This window comes from Furipterus horrens, unplaced genomic scaffold (assembly GCF_987537825.1).
Source record: "Furipterus horrens unplaced genomic scaffold, mFurHor1.1.pri manual_scaffold_17, whole genome shotgun sequence".
Classification (NCBI taxonomy): domain Eukaryota; kingdom Metazoa; phylum Chordata; class Mammalia; order Chiroptera; family Furipteridae; genus Furipterus; species Furipterus horrens.
Window position 1 is genome coordinate 48,530,695 of NW_028327187.1, and position 27,576 is coordinate 48,558,270.

Below are 27,576 nucleotides of genomic sequence, written 5' to 3' on the forward strand. Positions count from 1 at the left end.
ATGAAACTAGACCACCAACTTACACCATATACTAGAATAAACTCAAGAAGGATCAAAACTTAAATGTAAGCCGTGGCACCATAAAAGTCCTAGAAGAAAACATAGGCAGGAAAATTTCAGATATCCCACGTAGCAACATTTTCACTGATATATCTCCTAAGGCAAGGAAAATAAAGAAAAGAATAAACAAATGAGACTACATCAAACTAAAGAGTTTCTGCTCAGCAAAAGAAAACATCAGCAAGATGAAAATGGAACCAACCGTATGAGAAAATATATTTGCCAATGATACCTCAGACAGGGGATTGATCTCCAAAATATATAAAGAACTTATACTACTCAACAGCAAGGAGACAGACAACTCAATAAAAAAATGGGCAAAGGACCTGAACAAACATTTCTCCAAGAGGACATACAGAAGGTTCATAGACATATGAAAGGATGTTCAACATCACTAGCCATCAGAGAGATGCAAATAAAAACCAAAATGAGATACCATCTCACACCAGTCAGAATGGCTATCATCAACAAATCAACAAACAATGTGTGCTGGTGAGGATGCGAAGAGAAGGAACCTCTGGTCCACTGCTGGCGGGAATGCAGACTGGTGCAGCCACTATGGAAAACAGTTTGGAATATCCTCAAAAAACTAAAAATGGAACTGCCTTTCGAACCAACAATTCCATTGCTAGGACTATATCCGAGAAACCCTGAAACACCAATCCAAAAGAGTCTATGCACCCCTATGTTCATAGAAGCAGAATTCACAATAGCCAAGTGTTGGAAACAACCTAAGTGTCCATCTGTAGAAGAGTAGATAAAAATAAAAAACTGTGGTACATTTACACAATGGAGTACTACATAGCAGAAAGAAAGAAAGTACTCCTACCACTTTCAACAACATGATGGAACTGGAGAGAGAATTATGCTTGGCGAAATAAGTCAGGCTATGAAAGAAAAATACCTTATGCTATCACCTATTACAGGACACTAATGAACAACACAAACAAATGAGCAAAATTCAAACAGAGGTATGTGAACAAGGTGTAGACTAACAATGACAAGGGGGAAGAGGGGATGGAGAGAAGGGGAAAAGAAGGGAAAGGTCAAGTCAAAGAATATGTATAAATGACCCATGGACATGGACAACTGGGTGGGGATTGACTGTGGGAGAAAGGGTGGGCAGGGAGTGGGAAAGGAATAGAAGAAAAAGTGGGACAAATGTAACAGATAAACAAACATTTTTTTTCTCTTTTCCTCTTTAGTGGGGAGGGAAAAAAAAGAGAATATATAAAGAATGGAAACGCAATTCTAGTGAATATTAGAAGGACAAAGATTTTCCTTCACGCTGTATATTTTTCTCCCTACCTAATCCCTCCAGAAATTGGCACCCTGGAGAAGTAAGTAATGACATAAAGTTCTTTGCATGGAAATAATAAGACCAGTTGTTAGTAGAGGTATTGTTGACTTCTGGCCAAGATGGAGGCTTAGACTGACATGCTCGGTCTCCCTCTACAACTAGAAAGGAATACAACTAACTCAAAACAAAAGATAACTAGAAATTCCAGAAAATAAAACTACACAGAAGCCCAACGTACGAAGTTATAAACCAGCGGCGCTCATGGGACAGGTAGGAAGAGTGAAAGTGGGCAGTGCAGTTTGCGGTAGCAATAGGGTAAGCAGCAGGGAGAGCAATCCCAGCTGCAGTTGAGCCACAGCAGCTCCTGACCCCAACTCTGGGAAAAGCAGCCACCTCATTGCCTCAGACGGTGAGTCCCAGAGGGCGAGAGGACGGATCCCAATCTCCCAGCAGATAATAATGGCAGGAATCCATCTTGGGCCCCCGCCCCAACACAAAGTGCCACAGCACCGCGAAATAGGTTGTGGATCCCTGCCAGTCACCGGGTAGTGACAACAAAGAGCCACAGCATGGTGAAAATGGTTGCGGATCACCGCCAGTCTCCGGGTTGTGATGAATACACAGGCTCCACCCCATATAGCCTGTCCCAGAAGCAAAGCAAAACACAGATCTGTCAAAATGAGGCAGACAACTATAGAAATCCCGGTGATGCAGCTCATCAGGCAACAGATGAACAAATAAGAAACCTTTTAGAGGCTCAATTCAGAGCTATAGTTATTAGGTGGCTTACAGAATTAACAAAAGATTTGGAACAATAAGAGAAAGAACTGAAAGCCACTCATACTGAAAAGAACAAAAACACATATGAGACAAGTGGCGAGGAAATAAAATCCAGAGATCAAATCAACAAACCAGAACATAGAGAAGGAACAAACAGTCAACCAGTATGGAAAGAGGAAACAGAAAGCAAGGAAAGTGAGAAGAGGATCAGAAACCTCTGGGACAGCTATAACAGATTGAACATACAAATTATAGGATTGCCAGAGGGCGAAGAAGAAGAACTAAAAATTGAAAAAATAAGTGAAAATATAATGAAGCAGGACTTCCCAAACTTGGGGAAGGAAATAGACTTACAGGTCCAGGAAGCACAGAGAGTTCCAGAGGAACTGGACCCAGGGAGAAATATTCCAAGACACATTATAATCAAATTGTCAAAAATTAAAGCTAAAGAGAGAATCTTAAAAGCAGCAAGAGAGAAGAAAAGAATCATGTACAAAGGGGTCCCAATTATATTATCAGCTGACTTCTCAAGGGAGACCCTGCAGGCAAGAAGGGACTGGCAAGAAACATTCAAAGTAATGAAAATCTAAAACCTACAACCACGAATACTCTATCCAGCGATATTGTCATTCAGAATAGAAGGGCAGAGAAAGTGCTTCCAGGACAAAAGAAAACCGAAAGAGTTCATTAGATCCAAACCACAATTATATGAGAAGTTAAAGGGACTGGTTTAGGAAAAGGAGGATCAAAACTATGAACACTAAAATGAAAACTGCATCACAAGAACCGACAACAGAAGCCAGGGAATTGAAACAAAGGCAAACTAAATAGGCAATGAGAGTGGAAAAAGAACTATAGGTATGGGGAACATATTGGGGGGAGGTCAGCAGAGAGGGAGAAGGGGTAAGGGAGGTAGATGGTACAGAAATTAAGAAGCATAGTAGGAGGAAATGGAGTAGACAGAAAGAGATTGAGAAGAACTATATGCACAACCAATGGACATGGACTAAAAGTGGGGGAAAACTGGAGGGAGGGGAACCACCGTGTGGAGGGGAGCAGAGGAAAGGGAAATTGGGACAACTGTAACAGTATAATCAATAAAACATATTAAAGAAAACAGAGGTGTCGTTGACCAAGACTTTGACAGGAATGTCATGCCTAAAAAAGACATGCTTCGGCTCTGGTTGTTACCAAAAGCCCTGAGGAAACAAGGGTGACCTTAGAAGGTAATAAAAGCCCACGAGGAAAAAGGCCTGGTACCTAGGTTGGATGTGCGGTCCATGGCAATCTTTCCAGGGAAGAAATGAAGTCTGCTTTCCTGAGAGATGGCTAAAAGGGACCTTAAAGCACAACAGAAAATCTGAAGGACTTGGAAAAGGCAGGTGTCTACAGACAAGGCTGAATGGCAAGTACGTGGCTCAATTTCTGCTCCCTGAAGGGCAGACTGAAGGCCACCCTAAATGTTCCATGTGTAAGTTCAGCAAAGCAGACTTAAAGATCATAAGTGATCATTTGCTGCTCTTGTTTAGTTCATGCAAATGAACAGAATAAATTAAAAATGGACCTAATACAGTCCCTTCAATGACAAGGGGAGAAAAATTGTGACCCAAGGAAAATCACAATGCTTGTTGGTAGACTATAAAGTAATACAGCTAACTGTCATTAAAGTCTCTTCATTTAAAGTTACCTTGCATTTGTAAGTTAAACTAGATCTGTGACATCATCAAAGATGCTTGATTTACAGGCAAAAAGAGTGTCAAATGCCTTGCAACTCGATGCCTTCCCATTAAGACAGGCTTACAGAATTAGAGGACGGTTTGTGGGTTATATTACATAAATGAACATGTATTTTCTGTTTTCAAAGGGAATAAGCCTAGGATCTAAGTACCTGAGTGATTGTCTGTATGTATAGGCCTCACTTAATCCTGTCTGCATCGCTGCCTCCTGAGACTGAATGGTTTGGCTCAACCAAGTGGCTGGGTTGGTGAAGAATGGGATGGTCTGTGGGCTTCACCTTAAAACAGGTTTCTCTTTTCTATTCCAATGGCTTGGACAGAAAAGACCTAGAGGTCTAAGAGGGGAAAAAACCTAAAATATTTCCCTCAGCCCAAGCTAAATATAGTGGACAAAAGTATTCTGGACACATATGATGTGCCTGGCACACCTTCCTCCAAAGAAGCCCCTCTTTCTTTCCCTAATTGGGGACATTGAAAAATTAATACCTGCCTTTCATCATTTAGTGGTTATGGATTGAATGATGCCTTCTAACCCTGTTGCCAAACCTGTTGCCCCCAGAATACAACAAGGATGCCAGCCTGTTAAACCAAGCACATTATTGTCCGGGGACAGCCAACTGACCTGGAGTCTGCACGATCCTTCCCCATGTGGGAAGGCCACTCGCCGCCCCCCCACACACACACACCTTGACTCTTATTAGGGAATACTGGACCCAAGAGTAGGTAGGACAACGACCACGCCCAGCTAGAAGCAGCTAGAAGAGCAGGAGACCGACGCCCACTGTCCTCTATAAGATTATAAAGGATCTAAAGTCTGAGGGGGGGTGTTACTTTTTTTATTGTTATAAAAATAAATCAATTAATGAATTAATTCTAAAATAATAACAACATAGGAAAGGGAGAAACCAGAGAGATTGCATGCATGACCCATGGACATGGACTGGGGAAGGGAGGGATTGCTGGGGGAGGGGGGTGCTGGGCGGGGGGGAGCAAAGGGGAAAAATGGGACTATTGTGACAATATAATCTATAAAATGTAATAAAAAAATGTTGTTTCCTGAGGGCAAGAAATTATTTTTCTATTGTTTCCTCCAAAAATTCTGGCATAGAACAGAAAAGGAAGAAACCAGTGAAGATATATTTGTTTGCTTATTTTTCATCCATTCACTCAAGAAGCATTTGTTAAGTGCATTTATATACCAGACGCTTTATCAGAGCTAGACATACAGGGAAAAGAAACATAGTCTCTGCCTTTGAGGAGCTCATAGTCTAAGTGAAGAATGGAGGCAGACTAGTATGATGTAATATTTTCTGCTATAAAGGCGGAAGGGAGCAATTAAGACTGGGAGAGGGAAAAAAGCCTTTTCCTGAGGACGTAACATTTGAGCCGAGTTTTGAAGGATAAGTAGGAGTTAGATTGAGGGCATTGACTGTAGATAATTAGTAATTTGTTAAAGGCCTTTGTAGTATGAGTTTAATGAATATGAGTATATTTCACAGACCCTTACTCTTTTTATCAGAGAATGTATATATTTTTTAATCTCCTTCATCCAGAAAGCTAACTGGAATAGTATTTTTGCTAAACTCGAGTAAATGTATATGCACACACATATACACATTAATGACACTGTGAGAAGGAAGCTGCTGACATTTGCTGGCCTTGTCCCCTCTCCACATAGAAATGCTCCTAAATTAAGGAAAAAGGCTATATCATTGTGGTTTCCAGTTTTCATTGACCATGTTGGGTTTTGATTGACTTATCTATCATAACTGACCAGTTGGGAGCCCTTGGGGTATGATCATAAGATATGTCATCAGACTATTTTATTTCTTTTGGGAGTGTAATCTTAAAATAAAACTTACTAAATTAATTTTTTCAACTTTTCAGCTTAGTTTATTTTTTCAAGTGAAAGTATTTAGTTTCTATCAAATTAGGATTGTGAGGGAGAGAGTGATCTAAAATACACAGTGAGTCCCAAATTTTAAATCACGTGACTTCAGGGAGTCTGGAGCTCATGCAAGCATATTCAAACTTCTAAAGGATCAATTCTCATTCCATTTTATGAGAAACTATTCCATGAAGAAAGTAATGATGGCAAAAGACTCACTTAGTTTCTCTAGAATCTCCTCATCTGTCATCTTGGATTTTTTCCTTTGTCGATCTGTGTTTCTATACAAAGTACTAGAATTAGCGTTCTCAGTGGAAGGTGGTGTGACTTCTTTATTTGGTACTGCTGGTGAAGCCATGGATTCAACCACAGAACGAGTATAGATCTTAAAGACAAGAAAAAATAGTTCTGTAATTAAAGCAGCAGAGCAAGTAATGGGTATGAAGTCAAGACACTGTTCTACCAGTGAATTTTTTCTTAAGATAACATTTTAAGGAGTTTTAGGTTCACAGCAAAACTTAGGTGGAGGTATAGAGATTTCTCATAAACCCCCTGACCCCACACATGCATAGCTTCATACATCATCAACATATCCTCACCGGATTGCTGCATTTGTTACAATTGATGAATCTACACTGACATCATAATCGCCCAAAGTTCATAATTTACATACAGTTCACCCTGAGGGTACTACGTTATATGGGTTTGGACAAATGTATAGTGACATTTATCTCATTATGGTATGTAGAGCATTTTCACTGCTCTAAAAATTGTCTGTGCTGTGCCTACTCATCCTTCTTCCTATGCTGTACCCCAACCCTCAATCACTTTTTAAAGACAAATGATTTCTACTAAAAAATCTTTAAGTTGCTTCAAGTACACTGCCCTCGAATGCTCTGAGGAGCTAGTCCTTTGTGACTCCTGTATATGCTGTGCTAATTCTGGTACTGGTAGCTCTGCTTATGCAAGTCTTCCTAACTGATTCACATGAACATTTTTTCTCTATCTTAACATCTGTAGCAGTTTTATAACTTAACACTTATTTGTATATTGTTCAGTATTATTCTGTAATTGTCATGTGCTAATCTTGTATCCCCAAGTTTTGGAACATAGTAAGATGTTCAATAAGTACAAGTTGATTAACTAGATTCTGACTATATGGCTATTCTCACGGACACCTTTTGAATCATTTGGAAATAGTCACTTGTGACTTACTGATTTTGTATGCTCAGGTCTTGGTGCAATAACTGGTGGGGGCTCATTGTCATCTTCTTCTTCTTCCTCTTCTTCATCTTCTTCTTCAGACACAGGAGGAGCCAAAGGAGGCTCTGATGCAGTTTTTGTACTCTTATGACAAAAATAAAGTGAAAAGATCTGGTATTAACTCCTCATTGTGTTTCTTCAAAAACAAGACAAGGGAAATAAATACTTAACTATGTAGGGTTAAGAGGGAATTGAATCTTTTACAAAGGAGCAGAACCATTTAAAATTTGATGCTCAGGACCTGTCCCCATTCAGAGATAAATTCAGGTAATGGTTTAAACAATATGAAATTTAAAAACGCTTTTTTATTTTCCACTGAGCTAAAAAGCAGTGACATATTCATTTACTATTTTAAAGTTCAATGTTTTTGAAATTAATGAATATTTTTAAGAAATCAAATTAATTGCTATTAAAGCTTTGAATTTGTACTGGGCAGATAATCCATTTGTATATTGACAGGTTGTTAACTAGAAAAGGGCTATTTTGTGCTTAAAGATCAGAGCATATGTATGGATATGGTATTAAGACAGCTCTGCAAATACTAAGTACAAGCAAGCCCATGAATGTTTCTTCTCTGTTCAGCCACCTGAAATCAACCACTCAGAGATTAACAGACATGAAGATCTACATAAATAATTATTTCATCTTAACCAACAGGTAAATGGTGGTTTGTAATGTTAAAATATGCAATGATACTAGCACCAAAAATTACAACAACTATAGCATCTAGGATCACTTACTGACCATTTGGTAAAATGGTACCAAAGCTGGATTTTGAAAAAACTATGGTCATGATTCTCAAACTGAGGTACCCAGATTCGCATAATCAGCATTATCAAGGAACTTGTTAGAAATGGAAATTCTTTGGTTCCATCTGGATCTATGAATTTGAAGCTTTTAAAATGGGGCTTTGCAATCTTTGTTACAGTAAGTTTTTCAGATGATGCTGATACAGGCTCAAGTTTAAAAACCACTGAACTATGCTGTAGATATGTGCTGTCCAATATGGCAGTCCCTAGCCATAAATGCTTATTTGACACTTATAATTGGCTAGTCTGAATTGATATGAGTTGTAACTGTAAAGTGCACACCAGATAGCAAATATGCAATATGAAAAATTGGATATTTTTCTTAATGCTTTTTATAGAGTATATGTTGACATGATATTTTTGAATATACTGAGTTAAATAAAACATTTTACTAAAAATAATTTCACTTTTAAAAATATTCTTAAATATGGCTAGTGGAAAATGTAAAGTTACATATACAATTTTTATTAAATTTCTGTTGAAAAACACTATGATAGTTTGTTTATGATTTTTTTGTTTTGTTTGTGTATGTGTATGTGTGTGTGTGTGTGTATATATATGTGTATATATATATGTATATATATATATACATATATATATATTTTGGTTTATGCCTACAGATATACCAGCTCAAGCTAATTTTAAAATGAATTTTCATATCTTGAGGACAAATCTCCTCAGTCAGATACAGGATGCTTACTAATAGACTTATATAAAACCACCTCAATGATTATAAGTTTACTGTGAATTTTCTATAAATATTTACTAACCTATGGTGGAATAAGGTATAACCATATATGTGATCAGAGCCAACAAGTTTTATATCTTGTGAGAAGGAAGACAACTTAAAGTTCATAAATAAGTATTTGAAATAATATTTGATTGTCTGATATACATAATGAGTGGTTTATATAACAAAGGGTATATGCTTACTTGATAATTGTTTTCTTATTCATACATTCATATTTATTCTTTTTTATGTCACAAGTTAAGTAATTTTTTAATTTATTGTTATTTACTTTTTTCAGTTACAGTATACATTCAATATTATTTTGTGTTAGTTTCAGGTGCACAGCATAGTGATTAGACAATCATACTTTACCAAATGTCACCCAAGATATTTCCAGTTCCCACCTGGCACCATAGTTAGTACAATATTATTGAATATATTTCCTATGCTGTACTTTACATCCCCATGACTGTTCTGTAACCACCAACCTGTATTTCAATCCTTTCATCTTTTTCACCCAGTCCCCAAACCCCTCTCCCTTCTGGCAATCACCAGTCTGTTTTCTGTATCTATGAGATCATTTCTGAACCTATATTTATTCTTAAGTTAGCCAACACAGCTAAGCTATTATATTTTATAGTATCTATGTGTATAGCAACATATGTTAATTACATTAAGTTTCCATATTTTAAAAAATCAGCTTCTTCTTGTGAAAAGCTAACTCTTCAGGGCATCTCAGTGGGCACAGGGAGAAATCACTTTTGGGTATTGGTATCTGCTTTGTTATTATTTTGTTCCAGAAAATTCTATCTTATGCCAATTGGGTTCAAGAATGCACCTAATTACTGTTCCTTGGCAGAGGGGCAGAACCTGCATATAAACTGAATATTTTTTATATGACAAACAAAGCAATTTTCTTTATTAGGCAAATTGAACCATGCCTACAGATAATAAGCTATATTATGGTCCTTGAAATGTTTTAAGTGAGAAATAAATCATTAATTCCAAAATATCACAAGAAAACTATAAAATCTAAATTAATGTCCAATTAAATGTCTACTAAATATAACTATATTTTAACTAGCCATTTAACTTTAGTATTTATAGGGATTTCATTACATTAAAACACAAATTATAAGTTAGATTGCCTTATTTAGTAAAAATTCTTCGGTATGCATAGTGATTTCCAATAAATTATACATAACCGTAAGTCAAATGTTACTTGTAGTAAAAATATTTATGTTATTGTTCTAAAAGTCACTTTCAAAAGTTTACAACAAAATATAAAGTGGGATATAGAGGACTTTAAAATATTTGATACAGTGCATCATGTGCTTTCCATAAGTGAGAGTGTATATACAGCCTAAAAGATCTAAGAATGGCCCTGGTGGAAAATATAATGGACCAAGTTCTAGGTATCTTGGTACAACCCTTAAACTGGTACAAAGACCAATCAGTGCCTACTGGCCATGCAGCAACTTTGCACATCTCAATTCTTACTATTTTACCAGAGAAAAATCCTTCTGTAAAATTTCACTGATTATTTCTTAACGTTGATACTATCCTCACTATTCTCATTTCATGTGGGGTGAAGGAAGACATATTATTATGCATCTGGGAGCAAATACTGTGCTTCCGTGTTGGTTGTTTGGTTGTAAAGAATGTGGGGCCTTCGTCAGACATGATGTTTTGGATGATGGTTGGACCAGGGAGTATTAAATAATAGGTAATACACCTAGAACACCAGTTCTTGGTACTGAGAACTGGAATTAACATGATTGCCTGCTCCAGTTAAATAATATAGAGACCTGGCATACTTTTCTATCTCTGTATAAATAATAATGGGACTGGACACACTTTTTCCCTACATTAAATAATATCAAAACAGAGCATATTTTCCTGTTTATATGTTAAACAATACTGAGAACAAAAATAACTTAGCTTTTTACTTTAAGAAATATTTGGTCTTAGAAGATAAGACTAAACCAACTGAAGAACTTTACTTATTAAGAACAATAGCTCGACTTCCAGTCAAGATGGAGGCGTAGAAAAACACACTGCATCTCCCTCCACAACTAAGAAGGAATACAACTACCTCAAAACTAGAAACAACCAGAAGTTTCAGAAAATCAAACTGCATGGAAGTCCAACAAACAAAGATATAAAGAAGAAATACTCATCCAGACAGATAGGAGGGGTGGAGCCGGGGTGCAGAGGACGCGGTGTGCTGCCAGCAGTAGTGGCAGTAGCAGCAGCAGCAGCAGCACGCCAGCAGAAATCGTAGTCACACATTTTAAAAAGTCAGGAGGGACACCTGGGAAGCATTCCTGGCTCCTCACCGGACCTCGCAGCTCACTGTCCCAGAACCGGGGAAAATCAAGCCTCATTGCTTCTGACTGTGCAGACTAGGGGGGTTGGGGTGGAGGCAAAAACTTCCAGTCTCAGCAGAGTCTGCTTGTTTAAAGGGCCCTCACGGTCCTAGAACATACGCAGACCCACCCACGCTGGGAACAATGGCCAGGGCAGTAGCTAGACAGGCGCCAGTCAGGTGCGGAAGTGGGAGAATGCCTGAAAAAGGGGCGAGTGCTGGGCAGATGGCATTGTTCCCTCTCAGACCCCTCCCCCACATAGAGCGCCACAATGTGGTGAAAAAGGTCACCCTTTACTGATGAATCCCTAAGGCTCTGCCCCTTATAATGTAACAGGAGCGACGGCTCTACCTGGGACACGGAGGCAAACAAACACAGGAGCCTGTCAGAATGAGGAGACAGAGAAGTATGGCCCAAAAGGTGAAATGGATCAAGGTTCCAGTAGGAGAACTAAGCAATGAGGAGATAGGCAACCTCACAGATGAGGAGATAGACAACCTAATAGACACAGAATTCTAAACACTGGTGATAAAGATGCTCACAGGCTCGACAGATATGATTGAATACGGCAAACGCATAAGAGAAGAAGTGAAGACTGTGCTAAGTGAAATGAAGAAAGATCCACACAAAACCAATGGTGAAGGGATGGAAACTGGAGTTCAAATCAATGATTTAGAACATAAGGAAGAAAAAAGCAGTCAACCAGGGCAGAATGAAGAAGCAAGAATTGAAAAAAATGAGGAAAACTTCCAAAATTTTGTGAAGGGGGTGAAGGGGATGGACATACAGGTCCAGGAAGCACAGAGGGTCCCAGGCAAGCTGGACCCAGAGGGGACCACACCAAGATGTATCATGACTGAGATGCCAAAGGTGAAAGATAAAGACAGAGTCCTGGGGGGAGCAAGAGAGAGGTGGAGAGTTGCCTACAGGGGGGTGCCTATGGGACTATCAGCTGATTTTGAAGAGGTCACTTTGCAGGCAGGAAGGGACTGGCAAGCAGTATTCAATGTGATGAAAAGCAACCTACAACCACGATTACTCTATCCAGCAAAGCTATCATTTGGAATGAAAAGGCAGATGAAGTGCTTCCCAGACAAGATAAATCTAAAGGAGTTCATCATCACCAAGTCATTATTGTATGAAATGTCAAAGGGACTTATTTAAGAAAAAGAAGATCAAAACTATGAACACGAAAATGACAACAAACTCACAACTATCAACAACTAAATCTAAAAAATAAAAACAAAATCCTACTAAGCCAACCAGAATGGGAACAGAATCATAGGTATTGGGATCATTTGGAACGTCATCAGCTTGGAAGAGGGAGGGAGAGAAATGGGGAAATGATGTAGGGACTAAGAAGCATAATCAGTTGGTACAAAATAGACAGGGGGATGTTAAGAATAATATAGAAAATGGTGAAGCCACAGAACTTATATGCACAACCCATGGGCATGAACTAAAGGGGGTGGGATTGCTGGAGGGAAGGAGGGTACTGGGCAGAGGGGAGCAAAGGAAAAAAAATTGGAACTATTGTAACAACATAATCAATAAAATATATTAAAAAAAAAAAAACAGAACAAAGAAAAAGGACAGCAGCTAGGCCCTTGGCTGCTGTACCTCTCATTGGAGGGTCATTCATAAACTGAAATGTTGCTGGTTCAATTCCCAGTCAGGGCACATGCCTGGGTTGCTGGTTCAGTTCCCAGTCAGGGGGGCATGTACAAAAGGCAACTGATTGATGTTTCCCTTTTACATTGACATTTCTCTCTCTCTCTCTCTCCCCTCCCCTCTTTCTAAAATCAGTAAGCATGTGTTTGGGTGATGGTAAAAAGAAAAAAAAAAGAATAACAGCCTTCAAGCTCTTTTCAAGCACCTAATTTCACTCTACTTGCCAATCCTGACCCTTTCCTTACCTTGCAAGAACTGCTTCAAAATCATACAGCCATGCGCTAAACCCCTGTACATATTCTCCCTTGACACCACCTTTCTAAGACACAGCTACGACTCTCAAGGTAGGGCTCTTCCTTACTGCTGTAATTTTAATAAACAGGTTGATTAACATGTTTTTCTGGTGGGCTGCTTTGGGGTCAAAAGTATAATGTTGCTACACTTTTCCTTCGAAGCTTGGAATAATTATGTCTAAACTTATAAAAGTAAAGATAGATGAGAAACAAATAAAGAGTTTTTTTTGTCTTTTTGAAATTAGTTATTAGTGACACTCTTATGCCATACACTGGGACAGGGGAAGTAGTTCTTAACCTGAGTTGGGTCCTGGAGTCTCAGAATCCTGAAGGCTTTGGTTTATTCCCTTTTCCTCCCCAAAATACAAAGATATATATGCTCTCGCATATAATTTCAAAGGTTCATAGGTTTTCTGAAGCCCATCCATGGACTCCAAGTTATAAACCCTGCTCTAGAGAGCACACCAGTAGAGGAACTATCTCAGAAAACTCTCCTTTCTTTGAGCTATTTTTATTTTTATTTATGTTTATTTATTTTCAATTTTTACAGATCAAAGGAATTAGAAGTAAGAACTTGGAGACTTTTAGATAATGCAAAGTGTTGTCTGAGGGGGCACTTTTGGTGCTTGTTTAAAATTCAGATATCAATGTTCCATTTAAGATCTACTCTGCAAGTAGAATCTTGGATTTTGCATTTTCAGAGACTCCCAGGCAATTCTGATTCACAGTAAAGTAAGAGAACCGCTAATCTAGATGGACAAAGTTAACTGGTACTGAAAATCAAAAGCATTATCTGTCAACTGTACATCCAGATTCTCTAGGCACAAATTATGGCATATTCATATATTTACTGTTACCTTCCACTTGGAATACTAGCCCAAGATTCTAAATGCATTACTTCACTTTCAATAGTGCAATAAAAAATATAAAATTTTTAAAAAGCCTCAAATTGAAAAGTAGGTCCAGCACAGTATTTAGCATTTAATACACTAATATCAAAGAAGCTACCATGAGTGTACCCCTGGCTGGTTTGGCTCAGTGGATTGAGCGTCGGCCTGCGAGCTAAGTGTCGCTGGTTCGATCTTCCAGTCAGGGCACATCAGAGAAGGAAAACTCTGACTCCAAAAAACCTCCGCTGCCTTGCGGCATACCTCTTCAGGGGAAAGGCTAAGGGAGTAAACCCCGACAGAAAATCCGGAGCCGGAGTCCCTAAGGCGGTTTGATGTTGTAGTCAACACCGGCAACTCCTGCGGCGCACCTGAAACCAAGCTGTATTGACTCCGTCTTTCCCTTGGACCCTTCAGCTGCGAAGAGAGGGGGGGGTCTGCTGCTTGGGCAACAGCAGACCCTCCATATCACCCTGCCCAGGCTCTGTAGCTTCAGCTCCACTGGAGAGGACACTCCAGCGTCATCGCAAGATGTCGATTCAACACGGGAGGAGACAGATACCGTGTCACTCCCAAGTCGGACTGCACAACCATTCTCGGCGGTGCAGATAGACTCTTAAGAAGCTACACCATTGTCTCTCGAGACGGACGGCTGCTGACGATGACGACCATGAGTGAGCAGTAAAACAGATGCTGTGTAACTATGGGAGGTATTGCTGAATTCAATATTAATTAGATAGCCAGTATTTAAAAATATTTGTGAATACAACATTGCTTCTATGTTAATTCCCACACAGGCTACCAGAGGATGCCAAAACTTGTGATCACTTCAGGCTATGTCTATAAGAGGTTGTCAATTACATTAAATCAGATCCTGTAGGAGAGCGAGGACCACTGGAAGTTTTCTAATGAATAATAATAATAATAATAATAATAATAATAAAGTAGTCCCTCTATATCGCGACTCACTTGTCGCAGCCTCACTGTATTATGGGATTTTAAAAAATATTATATTTAATTATTTATCGCGGATTTTTGTTATATCACAGGATTTTGCAGTACTGTATACGTGTGTTGTTGAAGTTACGTAGGTTTAAGAGTGTAGAATAAATGTAAGGTTCCTACTTTGCGGGGGGCGGTCTAGAACATAATACCCATGATAAGTGAGGGAATACTGTAGTGGGAAGTGAAGTCTTCCCTTAGAACCATATGAAGAACACAAGGTGCGACTCTTTATTCTTAATTAATTGAGTCCCACTGAAATGTTTCAACCTGAACTTAAGGATCTAATCAAGTTCATTAAATCAATAAAAATCCAAGCTTAGACAAGCAGTGTAATCAATTATCTCCACCTGGAAGTCCTACCAGCCCTTTAAACTCAAACCATCCAAGAGGATACTCAGAATCTTCTCACAGAAATTTGCAACTCCTGAAAGATGACTTCTGTATCTTTCTGGCCAACCATATATCATTCTAAGCCTGTAATCATCTTTGACCTCAACCTTTTCTCCAATGCCCAATCAATAACCTAAACATCTCGGGAATTTGAATTTAATCTCCATTCCTACTGCCACTATTTCACTTAGGGCTTCACTACTTCTGGCCTGGAGGTTTGCAGTGCTCCCCCAACTGGACTCCTTTCTAATCCAGTCTCCCCTTTTGTGAATTTACTCTGGCCATTTTCTGTCGGACTACTCTTCTCAAAGCATAAGCTTTAATCACCTAACACTCCTGTTCTAAAAAATTTCCAGAGCTTTTCACTATACACTGAAAAAAGCCATATTCCTTAGAACACCATTAAAGAGCCCCTATGATTTGGCTACAACTTTACTTTCAAGGCTTAATTTCTATGATTCGTTTTCTTGCATCTCAGTCTTCATTCAGATCTACACCCCTTTCTCTCCTTGCTCTCCTCACTACCATGTCCTTTTTCATGCTTTTCCTTTTGCTTAGAATGCCCTTCTCCACCTTCACAGATTCAAATTCCATCTGACCCTCAAGATCTAGCTAAAATGTCCCATTTTATACAAACCATTGTCTAACTCAACCTTGAATAAATATGTACAAAGCACTATTTTATACCAGGCACTCAGCTTAAGCCCTTTGGAGAAGAGCCTGCTTCCTTTAACTTCCCTAGCTAAAAGTAATCTCTTTTCTCTGAATTCTCACAGCAAATGAACATATTTTATGGTATATAATATGATCCATATTGTATTGAGCTTGTTTATGTTCATATGCTCCAAATTTCCTAGTAATTTAAAGAAGCATTTGAATAATATGTTTAATAAGTGACTATCTGGTGGGTTTATCTCCAGACAGTGAGGTAATCATAGTTTTCTGATTCCATAGAATATTTTGTTCATTATATAGATTAGTTTTAATTTGTCAAAAACCAATAGAAGCATGCTCAGAAAAGGCCAATATCTTAGGAGACATAAACTCTTTACAAAATAAAAATCAACACACAGATCATCCTAGCAGATTGGTATTTAAAATAACTGACCTACATAAAAAATAACTATGTATTTGCCAGGATACCCAGTCAGTATTACACAATAATGATATTGATTAAATCAAGGGACATAAGGTATGTGTTGGTGAGGGAATGTTGGCATTTTTGTCTTTCCCACTTTCCTATTACTTCCCTTCACATGCTGCTTTCAGTGTGGCCCAGTAAGCTGTCATGGCAAAGAAAAAGGAGAAGGAGAAACGACCAGTGAAAATATGAGGGCTATATCCTGTTCTCTTTTGTGTAATCTGAGCATGGCATAAGTACCATTGCATCACACGAGCTTTATGTATGGAGAGAGTAAGTCTTTCCTTTTGTTGCCATCTGAAAATAATAGTAATAATAGCTTACAGTTAATAAACATATAGCATGTGCTAGGTAATGTACTAAGTAGTATATTATGTGCATTGTCACATTCGGTATTTACACGTTATACCCAGTTAAAGCTGAGGAAAGAAAGGCTCAGAGGATCGGAGCAATTTTCCCAAAGTTGCTCAGCTTGTAAAAGGAGAAATAAGACTAAACACCTATATGATCAGGACCTTAATTCCTTTTTAAGTTTTATTTTTAATTGTGGTAAAACATACTAAATATAAAATTTAGCATCTTAACTACATTTAAGTGTATAGTTCAATAGTGTTAAATGTATTCACATTGTTGTGCAACCCACTTCAGATGTCTTTTCATCTTGCAACACTAAAATTCTGTACCCATTGAATAACTCCCCACTTCTGCCTTTCCCAGCAACTACTTTCTGTCTGATTTTGACTACTCTAGGTAACTCATGTAAGTAGAATCATATAGTATGTATCTAAATTATAATTTAAAAATTATTTTTAAAAGCTTCTATATCTAAAAACTAGATCTGCACAATTGTATTCTGTTGGACTATCATAAACACTGATAACAACAAAATGGTTTTCAATTTTTCACTTACCGAAGGATGGGCAGCAATGTATCCATGTGCACTTTTATCTGAAAAGTGAAGATAAAGCTATCACCTTTGTTTCATAAAGACTATTTTTTTAAAGACCGTACTTAAAAAAAACCACATGTAGTTGGCAGATTAAACTTATCCAATTCAGTATTAAGTATATATGATAGCAAATGGCATAGTTTTTATTAATATAGTTCATATCCTTACATCCTCAACATATTATCACCATGTCATTTATAGACTTTAAATCAGCGATTCTCAACCTTTGGGGATCGAACGACCCTTTCACAGGGGTTGCCTAAGACCATTGGGAAACACATATATAATTACATATTGTTTTTGTGATTAATCACTATGCTTTAGTTATGGTTGGGGGTCACCACAACATGAGGAACTGTATTAAAGTGCCGTGGCATTAGGAAGGTTGAGAACCATTGCTTTAAATGAAGGCCTTCAGTGAATCTCATATATATGGAGAAATGTTAACATTACCTACTCCTGGATTGGAATGATTCTATAGACTAGTCCTCCCCCATGTGGGGGATATATTCAGGCCTGAAACCTGAGATAATACCAAACCATATGCACGTGCGCGCGTGTGCACACACACGCATGCACACACAGCAGGTCCTTAAATAACATTGTTTCAGTCAACATTGCTTCCTTATAATGTTGATGAGATGCTGTAGAAACTTAACTCTTGTCTATGGTAAAATTAGTTTTATTATATGTTTTTTGGCTGCAGTTCCAAGAACCTATGGAGGACCATAAGTGAAAATGTATGGAATCTAGGTTTTCTGTTTGTCTTCTACCCACAAATTTAACGCCTTTTCCATTTTAACTAAGCACCTATCACATATTGCCTGTAACTTTTGCAGTTTGAGTTCTGACAGCAACATGGATTTCTTCACAATTATGAATAGAAGATTTGTTCTCACCGTAGATCTTAGCAACTTCTACATATAATATTTTCTTTTCTTTTTAAGTCAAGAACTTTCACCTTTTCACTTAAAGGAAGCACTGTATCGCTTTTCTTTGGCACATTCAAATTGCCAGCATCACTACTCTTGCACTTTGGGGCCATTATTAAGTAAAATAGCAGTTACCTGAATATGAACACTGGGATACCACAACAGCCGACCTGATAACCTGGATGGCTACTAAATAACTAACAGGTGGGGAGTATGGATATGCTGAACAAAGGATGATTCATGTCCCAGGCAGGATGGAAGAGGATCACACGAGATTTCAGTTCATTATTCAGAACAGCACACAATTTAAAACTTATGAGTTATTTATTTCTGAAATTTTCCATTTAATATTTTTAGACCATGGTTGATTGATCATGGATAACTAAAACAACAAAAACCAAAACCACAGATAAGGGGGGACTGCTGTACATCTATATCTAGAATTTGTCCTCTACTTTCTCTCCCCATCTCTGCCTCCTTTCCCTTCCTCCCTTCTACCTACCCTTACTCTACCCTACTCCTCTTCTCCATGTCACCCTATTATCAGTTACAGCATTAGAGCATCCAGAAATCATATAGAGGCATTCCACTCAACTCGGAGTAGTGCGATAACTCAGATATTGTTGGTTCAACATACTATTTGAGATTTTTTTTCCTTGTAAGTTGAGAAAATTCAAAACAAAAAAGCATTAAAAAACAGTGGTAACTTGGAATAATGACAAATTCTGATAATCTGAAAAGTATCAATGAATACACTGAAATAATTTCTTTAATGCATTTTTGGTTCTCATTGCCTGTGGTTCCACATTTTACTTGGAGCATAGCTGTAGATTTTCTCACATTAAGCATTTATTGACATGTCACCAAGATCTCTTAAATATTTTATTCCATGTGATAGACTAAATATCATTAAAAGCTCTCCCTGATGGCTTTTTTTCTTTTAAGTTTTTGCTATTGGATAACAGAAGTTAATCTCATTTAAAAGAGTCCAATTTAGCACTGGCTGGTAAGACTCAGTGAATTGAGCAGCAGCCTGCTAACCAAAAGGTTGCCCATTCAATTCCCAGTCAGGGCACATGCCTGGGTTGTGGGGCAGGTCCCTCAGTTGGCGGTGGGGGTGTGCGAGAGGCAACCCACCAATGTATCTCTCATGTGCGTTGATGTTTCTCTTACTCTCTTTCTTCTTCCCTTCCCCTATCTCTAAAAGTAAGTAAAATAATTTTAAAATCTTTTAAAAAAGAGTTCCATTTAGCATGTAAATTGCCATACACCTTTAAATTTGGGCTTTGATATTTAATATGGTCAAATAAAAAACCTCTCCTTTCAAGTGTATTCTTGCACCATTCTTGAAGAGATAAAGCTTGCCCTAAACTAAAACCAATGCCAAAAGATATGGGTTCTTTATAGCTGGGGCACTAATGATAGTATTCTGTTTCTTCTTTAGCTGTTAAATAGGAAATTGTTCTAGCCCTGGTCAGTGTTGGCTCAGCTGGTTTTATTGTTGTCCCATAAACCAAAAGATCATAGGTTAGATTCCTGGTCAGGGCACATGCCTCGGTTGTGGGTTCTGTCCTATCTCTGGTCAGGTGTATATGGAAGGTAACCGATTGATGTTTCTCTCACACTGATATCTCTCTCTCTCTCTCTCTCTCTCTCTCTCTCTCTCTCTCTCTCTCTCTCTCTCTCTCTCTCTCTCTCTTTCTCTCCCTCTCCCCCTCTCCCTCTCCCTCATCTTCTCCCTCTCCCTCCCCTTCTCCCTCCCCCTCCTCTCTCCATTCCTCTCTCTCTCTGGAATCAATAAATATATATGCTTCAGTGAGGATTTAAAAAAAAAGTTTGAGAAATTGTTCTAGAGAGGCAACCCAGATAATCTTTCTTGAAATACTAAAGTATTGTTTTGTATATGTATTTCAGTTGCTTATAGTGCAAATTTGAACAGCAAACTTCAAATAAAGGCCCGGTCTACAAGCTAGTAAGTAAAGTAAAAATTTGGGAGATACATGGCCTTTCACTCTCTTAGAAGTGAAAGAAGTCATTTCTTTTTTGAAGTCTGATTTTGAGGTCTGATCAGAATAACTTGCCAGCTACAAAATTTGTGCAGTGTTATCATGGTCCAATTCAATGGTTCCAAAGAATAAAATAAATTTCAAGAGACCATGGTCTGATCCATATACTTCTTACTTCATAAACACATCACAAGGCCTGATCCTAAGTATCTGAGTGTATTCATGCCAGTGAAGAGAATAAACAACAATTGTGATTGCTGACTCAAACTGACAATTACTGCTTCACTTAACAATTTCCTTATTTCAGTTCTAAAATTATCTAAGCACTGTAAATCTCCTAACATCAACTTCAATTTCCAGCTCATGTTTTGGTTTACTTCTGTTGAAGCTATTCAGAGAAGGAAGTAGAACTGACTTCAAATACCCTACAGGTGTTCTGTTCTAATCCTGCTCTGAGACTGGAATTATTTTTTCACTTTTTGATACCCTAGATTTACTCTTACCTCCTGATGTAAAGCTCATGTATTTCTGGTTGTTGACTGTTTCTTTGGAATCATAAAATTTTAGAACATCTAGAACAGCTTGTGGGTTCTTCTTCTGTTCCAGTTTTGTTATGTTGGAGGTTTGGAGTAATCGTGCCCATTGCTCAGGAATTCCCTGTGGACAACCAAAGGCAAAGAATGGCAGATTAGAACATTCAGCAACTACATTTTACTGGTCCAGTAAAGTTCTTCACCAAGAAGCCCATGCTACCTGTAGGATTACACTTAGGAAACTGAAGTTACAATCTAGATTTAAAGTTAGTAACTTAATAATGCAATCATTCTCTTTTCTAAATAAAACACATAGGTAAAACTAGGATCCAACTTAAAAAGGGTGGTTGGGAGTATGACTGTGATATAAAAAAAAAAGCGCACGAAAATAACCTCCATATTAACTCTGCTCATCCATGAAATGACGTTTACGGCTTAGCTTATTTTTTTCTGGTGACTCAGGGCAGACATAGCAAGACTTCTCTCAATTTGTGCACAGCATAGTGCAGATCAATAGATTTTATTTGAATGAAATAATGTAAGCTGTTTCTGGGCATGTTGTAATTAGAATATATTTTAGAATGAAAGAAAAGTCTCACCCTTGGTCAATTCATATGTTGTGATTATAAAATGTAATTTTTGGAGTCTAGAGCTTTAATAGAAAGGGTGATTGAGAGGAGACAAAGATAGAATTATGGAGGAGCAATACCACTGAGATGCTAAACAGTAACATTAATGCTGCTCTGGGCATTTCCCCTGCAGCTTTCTAGTCTCCTCCCTCCATCCCCTCCTCCCCACTTCATTCACTGGCCACATAGAAGAACCTGGGGACTGTGACAACTATGCCAAAGCCTTGTAAGAATTTGCCATAATCTGAAGCATTTAGAGCAGAGAGGAAGGAGTATCTGGAAATCTAACCAAGGAGAATTGTGAAAATTACATACAGAGGTTAGTTTTGCATTGAGCATTCAGTATTCTTTCCTACTTATTCAGCCTACAGATGTCCCCATTTCATAATCATCTAACCTCCAAGAGCAACTTGGAGCAAAAAACAGACACACTATTACTGAAGTGCATCTAGACATAATTTAGGTGGCTTTGTCCTGTGAAGTCTCGGCAAAACAATGTGTGACGTGGGCCTCCAGAGTTTGGGAATGAGAACAAAAAAGTGAGATAAGCCAAGCAACAACTCTACTGCACACACATGAACCTGCTGCTGCAGTGCTATGACATCTCAAAGAAGCACTTTGATGCAAGCTTCTTTTGGGCCTGTGACGCACCTCTGGGAGCTTCCCTGGGCACATCTGTGAGCCATAGAGATCTGGCTGTAATGGACGTAAATAAAGAAAAAAAGAAAGTTAAAACAGAATGTGGGACAACTTAGAAGGTGGAAGGAGATGAAACCAATGGGTCTGAATGGGGGGTAATCCCATCTAAAGTGGGGAGGTTACGAAAATAGGGAGGTATTAACTAAATCAGGGGCAGGGCAGGCTATAGGGCAACAGGTTAAAAAAAAAAAAACAGAGAAAACAACAATGTTCCAAAGTTGGGATGCATAATTCCACTTTTGGCCAGATGCTTCCTCCATAATTATGCAATAATAAAAATTACCATTAAATGACTGGAAAAATTACTAAAAGCAGAAACATGAATTTGGAGGGAAGAAGGATGGTATTATGAACAGCTTCGACAATAATTTGTAAGTCGTTTTCTAACTGGAGATCAATCACAGGTAGCCAATGGCCATGTGATGATCTTACAAATTTCAGTTCCCAATTCTAGGTTAACTATTTTCAGTTTCATATTGGAAGTGTCCATGTGGCTAAGATAGTTATATGGCAATGCTAAATTTAAAATTTGTTTTAACTGATGTGATTCTTTTGTACTTTGTAGCTAAAGTCATGACTGGCTTATAGAAAACTAGATGGAGGATTTCCTACATAGCCAAACTCTAAATTTCTTAGACATTATTTATACCAGGGTAAGAGAAACCATTTCATTTTAAACCATATATGAATGATTTCCATTTTAATTTTATAGTTCTGAATTCCCACTTCCCACAAAATAAGATCAGATGTAAGGTAACAACTTTATCTAGTAAAGATATCTCCAATACTATAGAAACATGCTTTGACCCAAATGGTTTAATCTGGGATATAGGACTTTGATTCCTGTCATTGAGGTTACTCCAAGCACAGTGAAAAAACACTTTTACATGCATTCATTAAGCAATTTGATGCTAAAGCCTCAAGCCAAAAATTTGAACGCAGGAGCCCATGCATGATCCCCATTCTGTTTCTAAGTGCATTTAATAGCATTTGGTTAATACTATAATGGCCAAAGGAGTTATTATGTGTTACAAAACCAGGTATGCATTGCACATAACCACTAGAGCAGACATCACTAGCATGGTTATTACCACAATCATTAGAATAGTTGCAGATAGTATACATTCTCATGGCACTTCTAAACTTTTGTGATAGTCTTGTGATCATTAGACAGCAGGGGAAAAATGCTGCCAATTGCAGAAGATCCTCTAGACAACTGTACTTACCAAATGACTACATTTCTGACATAATTTCTATTTTCTTTTTTAAGTTAAAGTAAACCAGTTAATCAATAAAAACTGACACTCAAATTTGAATGTATGCCAGAAAAGCACATAATCAGAAAACCTTCCCATTACTCCAAATTGAGGTATAAATCCCAAAAGTTAAGATAGCTAATGGAGACCTAGAAGTGAGAGCATCAGAAGCAGGAGCAGGTATCAATGCCTGGGCATGTATACAATAACAACTAGATGTACATCAAGCTGGGTATTGTCCAGTGTAGCCCAGGAGAATGGCAGCATTGTTCATCAGGCCAAGCATCTATCTTGTCATAATAAATGATCATTTATATCACTCATACCATTTTTCCCTCTGATTGACTTGAAGCGACTGTCACAGGTCTAGAGGTCTGGAAGGGGGTGTTCTGAAGTATTTGGGATAAAAATGGCAATATAAAGAGTAAGGAATTCTAATAGTTTAACACCAAAAATCTCACCTCCCAACTTAATTTTCATCTCAGGGTCCAAGTGTATGAACAGGTGTACAAGGTTATAGGAGCCAAATAGTCATAAGGTGATCGTCAAGCAACACATTGAATTAGTGTCCAAATATTCAAAATAACAAGCCCTTGTAAGACAACTGGACTAGAAAGTTCAACAAATTTTTCAAAATTCAACCTAAACAACTGCAATAATTAAATTAGCTATGCACTCAATGGATTACTATTACTGTGGAATTAGGGCCTAATTTTAAATCCACCAATAAAATGTTTTTTAAAAGCTTAAGGTAAGGCTTACTACCATCTTGTATTTTTTAAGTTTGTAAATGTAAATAATAGGTTAAGACGGTAAAAACGTCAGAATTTGGCATCTTTAAAAATAATGTATAGACAGGTCATTGTAAAAGATCATCAAGGTGACAATAAAGTGGATCAGATTTCCAGATGTAGCCTGTGTCATATCTATATCTTCAAATGGATTTCTAACACATGTTGCATTCAACACAACTGCATTATTTCAAATTTGGTTTTGGGAAGGAAGAGACATGTTTTTGTTTTGTTTGGTTCAGCTGCACAAAATGAATTTTGCAATTGGAAAGTTTGCCCATCACATATCCTACCCCATTCATCTTTGGTTGGTTCTTTGGGTTCTCCTTGGTAGAAAAGTTAAAATGGCTGACTGCAGTCAGCAAGATGATGACAATTCACTTTTCTTCATTTCCATTGAGAACCCATTGAGAAACAAGAAAGAGCTAAAGATAGAGAGATTGTATAAAATGTCAAGCAAGTTGGGAAAAGTAGAAAACATTGGAAAGGAAACAGAATATCACATGAGGATAGTGGAGAACTTCTACATCAAATGACAAGAATAAAACAGAAGAGAAATTTAAACAGAATGAAAGCACATAGGACATAAAAAGATAAAAACTGGAAAAATAAAGTTCATCAAATTAAAAAGGGAAGAGATATTAGACAAAACTTTAAAAGTTTAAGTACTTTTACTGTTACAAATGTGAAAACAATAGTCAATCTATAATTTTTAAAGAGATCTTAACTTGTTAAGATTATAAAAATTATTATTTGGTGGTGATGATAGTGGTGGTAGTAGTGACAATGAGGTTATGTTTCCTAAGTATAGCTAAGAGAGTATTTTCACATATTGTAAAGAACAGAAGTTTGACTCAAACTCCAGGCCATTTCAATAATGTCTCTGACTACAGTGATGAAATTGGTTAAGTCCTACCAGTATCTCAAATTTATCAACGTCAGTACTTCTTAATGTTTCCTTCTTGCTACTGAGAATATACAAATAATTAGCTCACATCACTTAACAAGTCCAAGATATTTACCCAGTTTCCACTTCATTTTCATATTGTTTACTTCCAGAATTGGAGAAAACAATAACATAATTTGGTTGTCAATTCTGAGACAGTATCTGATTTTACAAATCAAATTAATTTGTCACTTCTTTTTTTCCCCACTTAACCATATGGCAGTCTACTCAATAACCATCATATTATATAACAGGAAATTCACTTATTTAGATCTGAATTTATCTCTGGTTTAAGAACTCATGAATCAATTGTGATGGTCCTATCAAAGGCTTTTTGTTTGAATGCATTCAAAATTACTCATTATCTCAGAATGCAGAGTGTGACTGAGTTTCTTACTAGTATGGTAAAGAGTTATCTTCTTGGGGATGTATTTCTAGGTAGATATTTTTCTTCTTCCATCTAAAAAAAGATGTCAGATCTTAAGTATAAAATGTCATAGATCTGAGATTTTGTGCTATTTGAGCACTACAGATATGCAAATAAATGCTAGATCTACAGATATAGGCTTTTCTAGAGAATTCTTACTGGTATTTCCTGTGGTATATATATACCACTAAAGTATATCCATCAATATTTCTTCTTGAAACAAAGGGTTTGTTTTTTTTAAGTGTATACAAAATATACCTGTTAAGCCCCAAAATATGCTATGTTCTTGAAATCAAAGGACAAACAGGTCAGTTTTACAGAATTTTTTGGTTATTGCATGTGGTTAGCTGATCTGGATAAGCAAGATTCCAATGTAAAGCCTGAATTATTCATACAGATTGTCTCCACTCTCCAAGTTGAGTAAAAGATTCTCGGATTCACTTCAAATGACAAACAACAGACTAACCAGGCAGGGTCTAACTACTAGGACTACATCTTCTATACAATGGTAAATTAGCATTTTCAGGCAAGTTGAAGACTATACAGCCATCAGGTATTTTTTATTAAGATGGACAGAATTATTTTGCCAATATTCTTGCCATCAAAAACTTCAAGTCTATGACATTTGGGCACATGGTGATTCTTGCTTGAAATCTGCTACAATAAATTTTTTTTCATGGCTTACAAAACAAAATAAGCTTACTTACAGTGAATTCTCCAGTGACTGCATCAAACCCCACATGAATTGTATGTTCAAAGTCTGAAGGAAGAGAGATCTCTGGGCGTTCTTTCTCTTTCTTCTTATTGGCTAAAGGCAAAATGTTAACATGTATTTACTTGGGATATAGTTTTGGCATCCAAAATTTGTACTGTTAAATTAATCAAAAACAGTTACAAATGTGAAAGACAGTTGATTCCAACACAATTTTAACAATACTCAACTGCAGAAATTATAATTTATTTGCAGAAGTGGCTGAGAGTTGGACAAAATGTTATGTCCAAATAATTTATGAATTTCCAAAATCCAATTCAAACAAAATATGCAGTCAAACTGACTTATGTTCTCTGCCAGTCTAATGATGTAACCACAAAGTATCTATGTTATTGTATTTAACTGGCTTTGTTGGATCAAATGCTACTTATTAAAGAAGAAATTAACACATTGCGTATGGGTGGCGAGAATTCTTGTCATTTCTAAAAGGCATTTAAATACCTCAGTACGCAACGTGTTAATTATACACAAGTCAAACTAAGGCTTACTATTAGAAAAAAGGGCTAGAAAATAAAATTGCTCGTGTTATCTAAATATACAAGTATTGTGAATTGCTTCTATGTTAACCATAGCTTATAATCAAGTAGTTGGAACATCTTTCATTTCCATATTTACATTATGAAACATGTCTTAATAGACTCTCGGTCTTCTTTAAACAATAACATTCCAAAATCAATAATGTTACAAATCTTTATCATTAAAAATGGTTTTAATCATTTGATACCCAGCACTTTGCTAGTAAAACATACAAATTACTGCTTTTTACAGAATTATTTTTAGTTCTTAGAAACCTCAAATCAGTTTTTTATTTAGTCATTCTAATTTGTAGCTATTTTCCATGTCCCAATTATATTGTCATATTAGTCATTCAAAGTCATTGTCCTCAAGCAGCAGATTTTTCATAGTGATACAATTATGAACAACCACATCAATAGTTAAGTCAAAAGCCTTTAAAAATATAATTGCTGAAGAAGTTAAGTTGGGGACTGTAATGAAATTAGTTCATCTTAAAATAGATCCCAGAGGAAATTTCTGTGAAGATATTGAGTGGCATCTAGTACCTCCCATAATAGACATATCAGCAGATTTGAGCATGTATCTCTGGTAAGGCTGCATTTCATACTAAAAAAGAAAGCACTCCTAATACTGAACAAGTTGGTATGACTCTTGTACGCCCAATTAAAACCAATCAACTTCATAATTTTCGGGGTGGCCAATTTAGAACATTCTGGTTCAAATAGATGTCTCCTTGGCCTGAATTTCAGGCAACATTCAATTAACCATACATGAATTATTAGTTTTGTGAGTAACCCA

At 37.2% G+C, this 27,576-nt stretch overlaps 1 protein-coding gene across 1 annotated transcript in view; it reads right to left on the bottom strand.

The window, feature by feature from the left end:
* PAK3 (p21 (RAC1) activated kinase 3) overlaps nt 1–27,576 on the bottom strand; it is a 163,046-nt gene that overhangs the window by 109,381 nt on the left and 26,089 nt on the right. The window contains exons 2-6 of the mRNA XM_090265283.1: nt 26,198–26,298; nt 20,713–20,866; nt 17,233–17,270; nt 6,980–7,111; nt 5,984–6,149 (exon numbers count right to left, since the gene is read on the bottom strand). Coding sequence (XP_090121409.1) covers nt 5,984–6,149; nt 6,980–7,111; nt 17,233–17,270; nt 20,713–20,866; nt 26,198–26,298 — 591 coding nt within the window. The remainder of the gene's footprint in view (nt 1–5,983; nt 6,150–6,979; nt 7,112–17,232; nt 17,271–20,712; nt 20,867–26,197; nt 26,299–27,576) is intronic.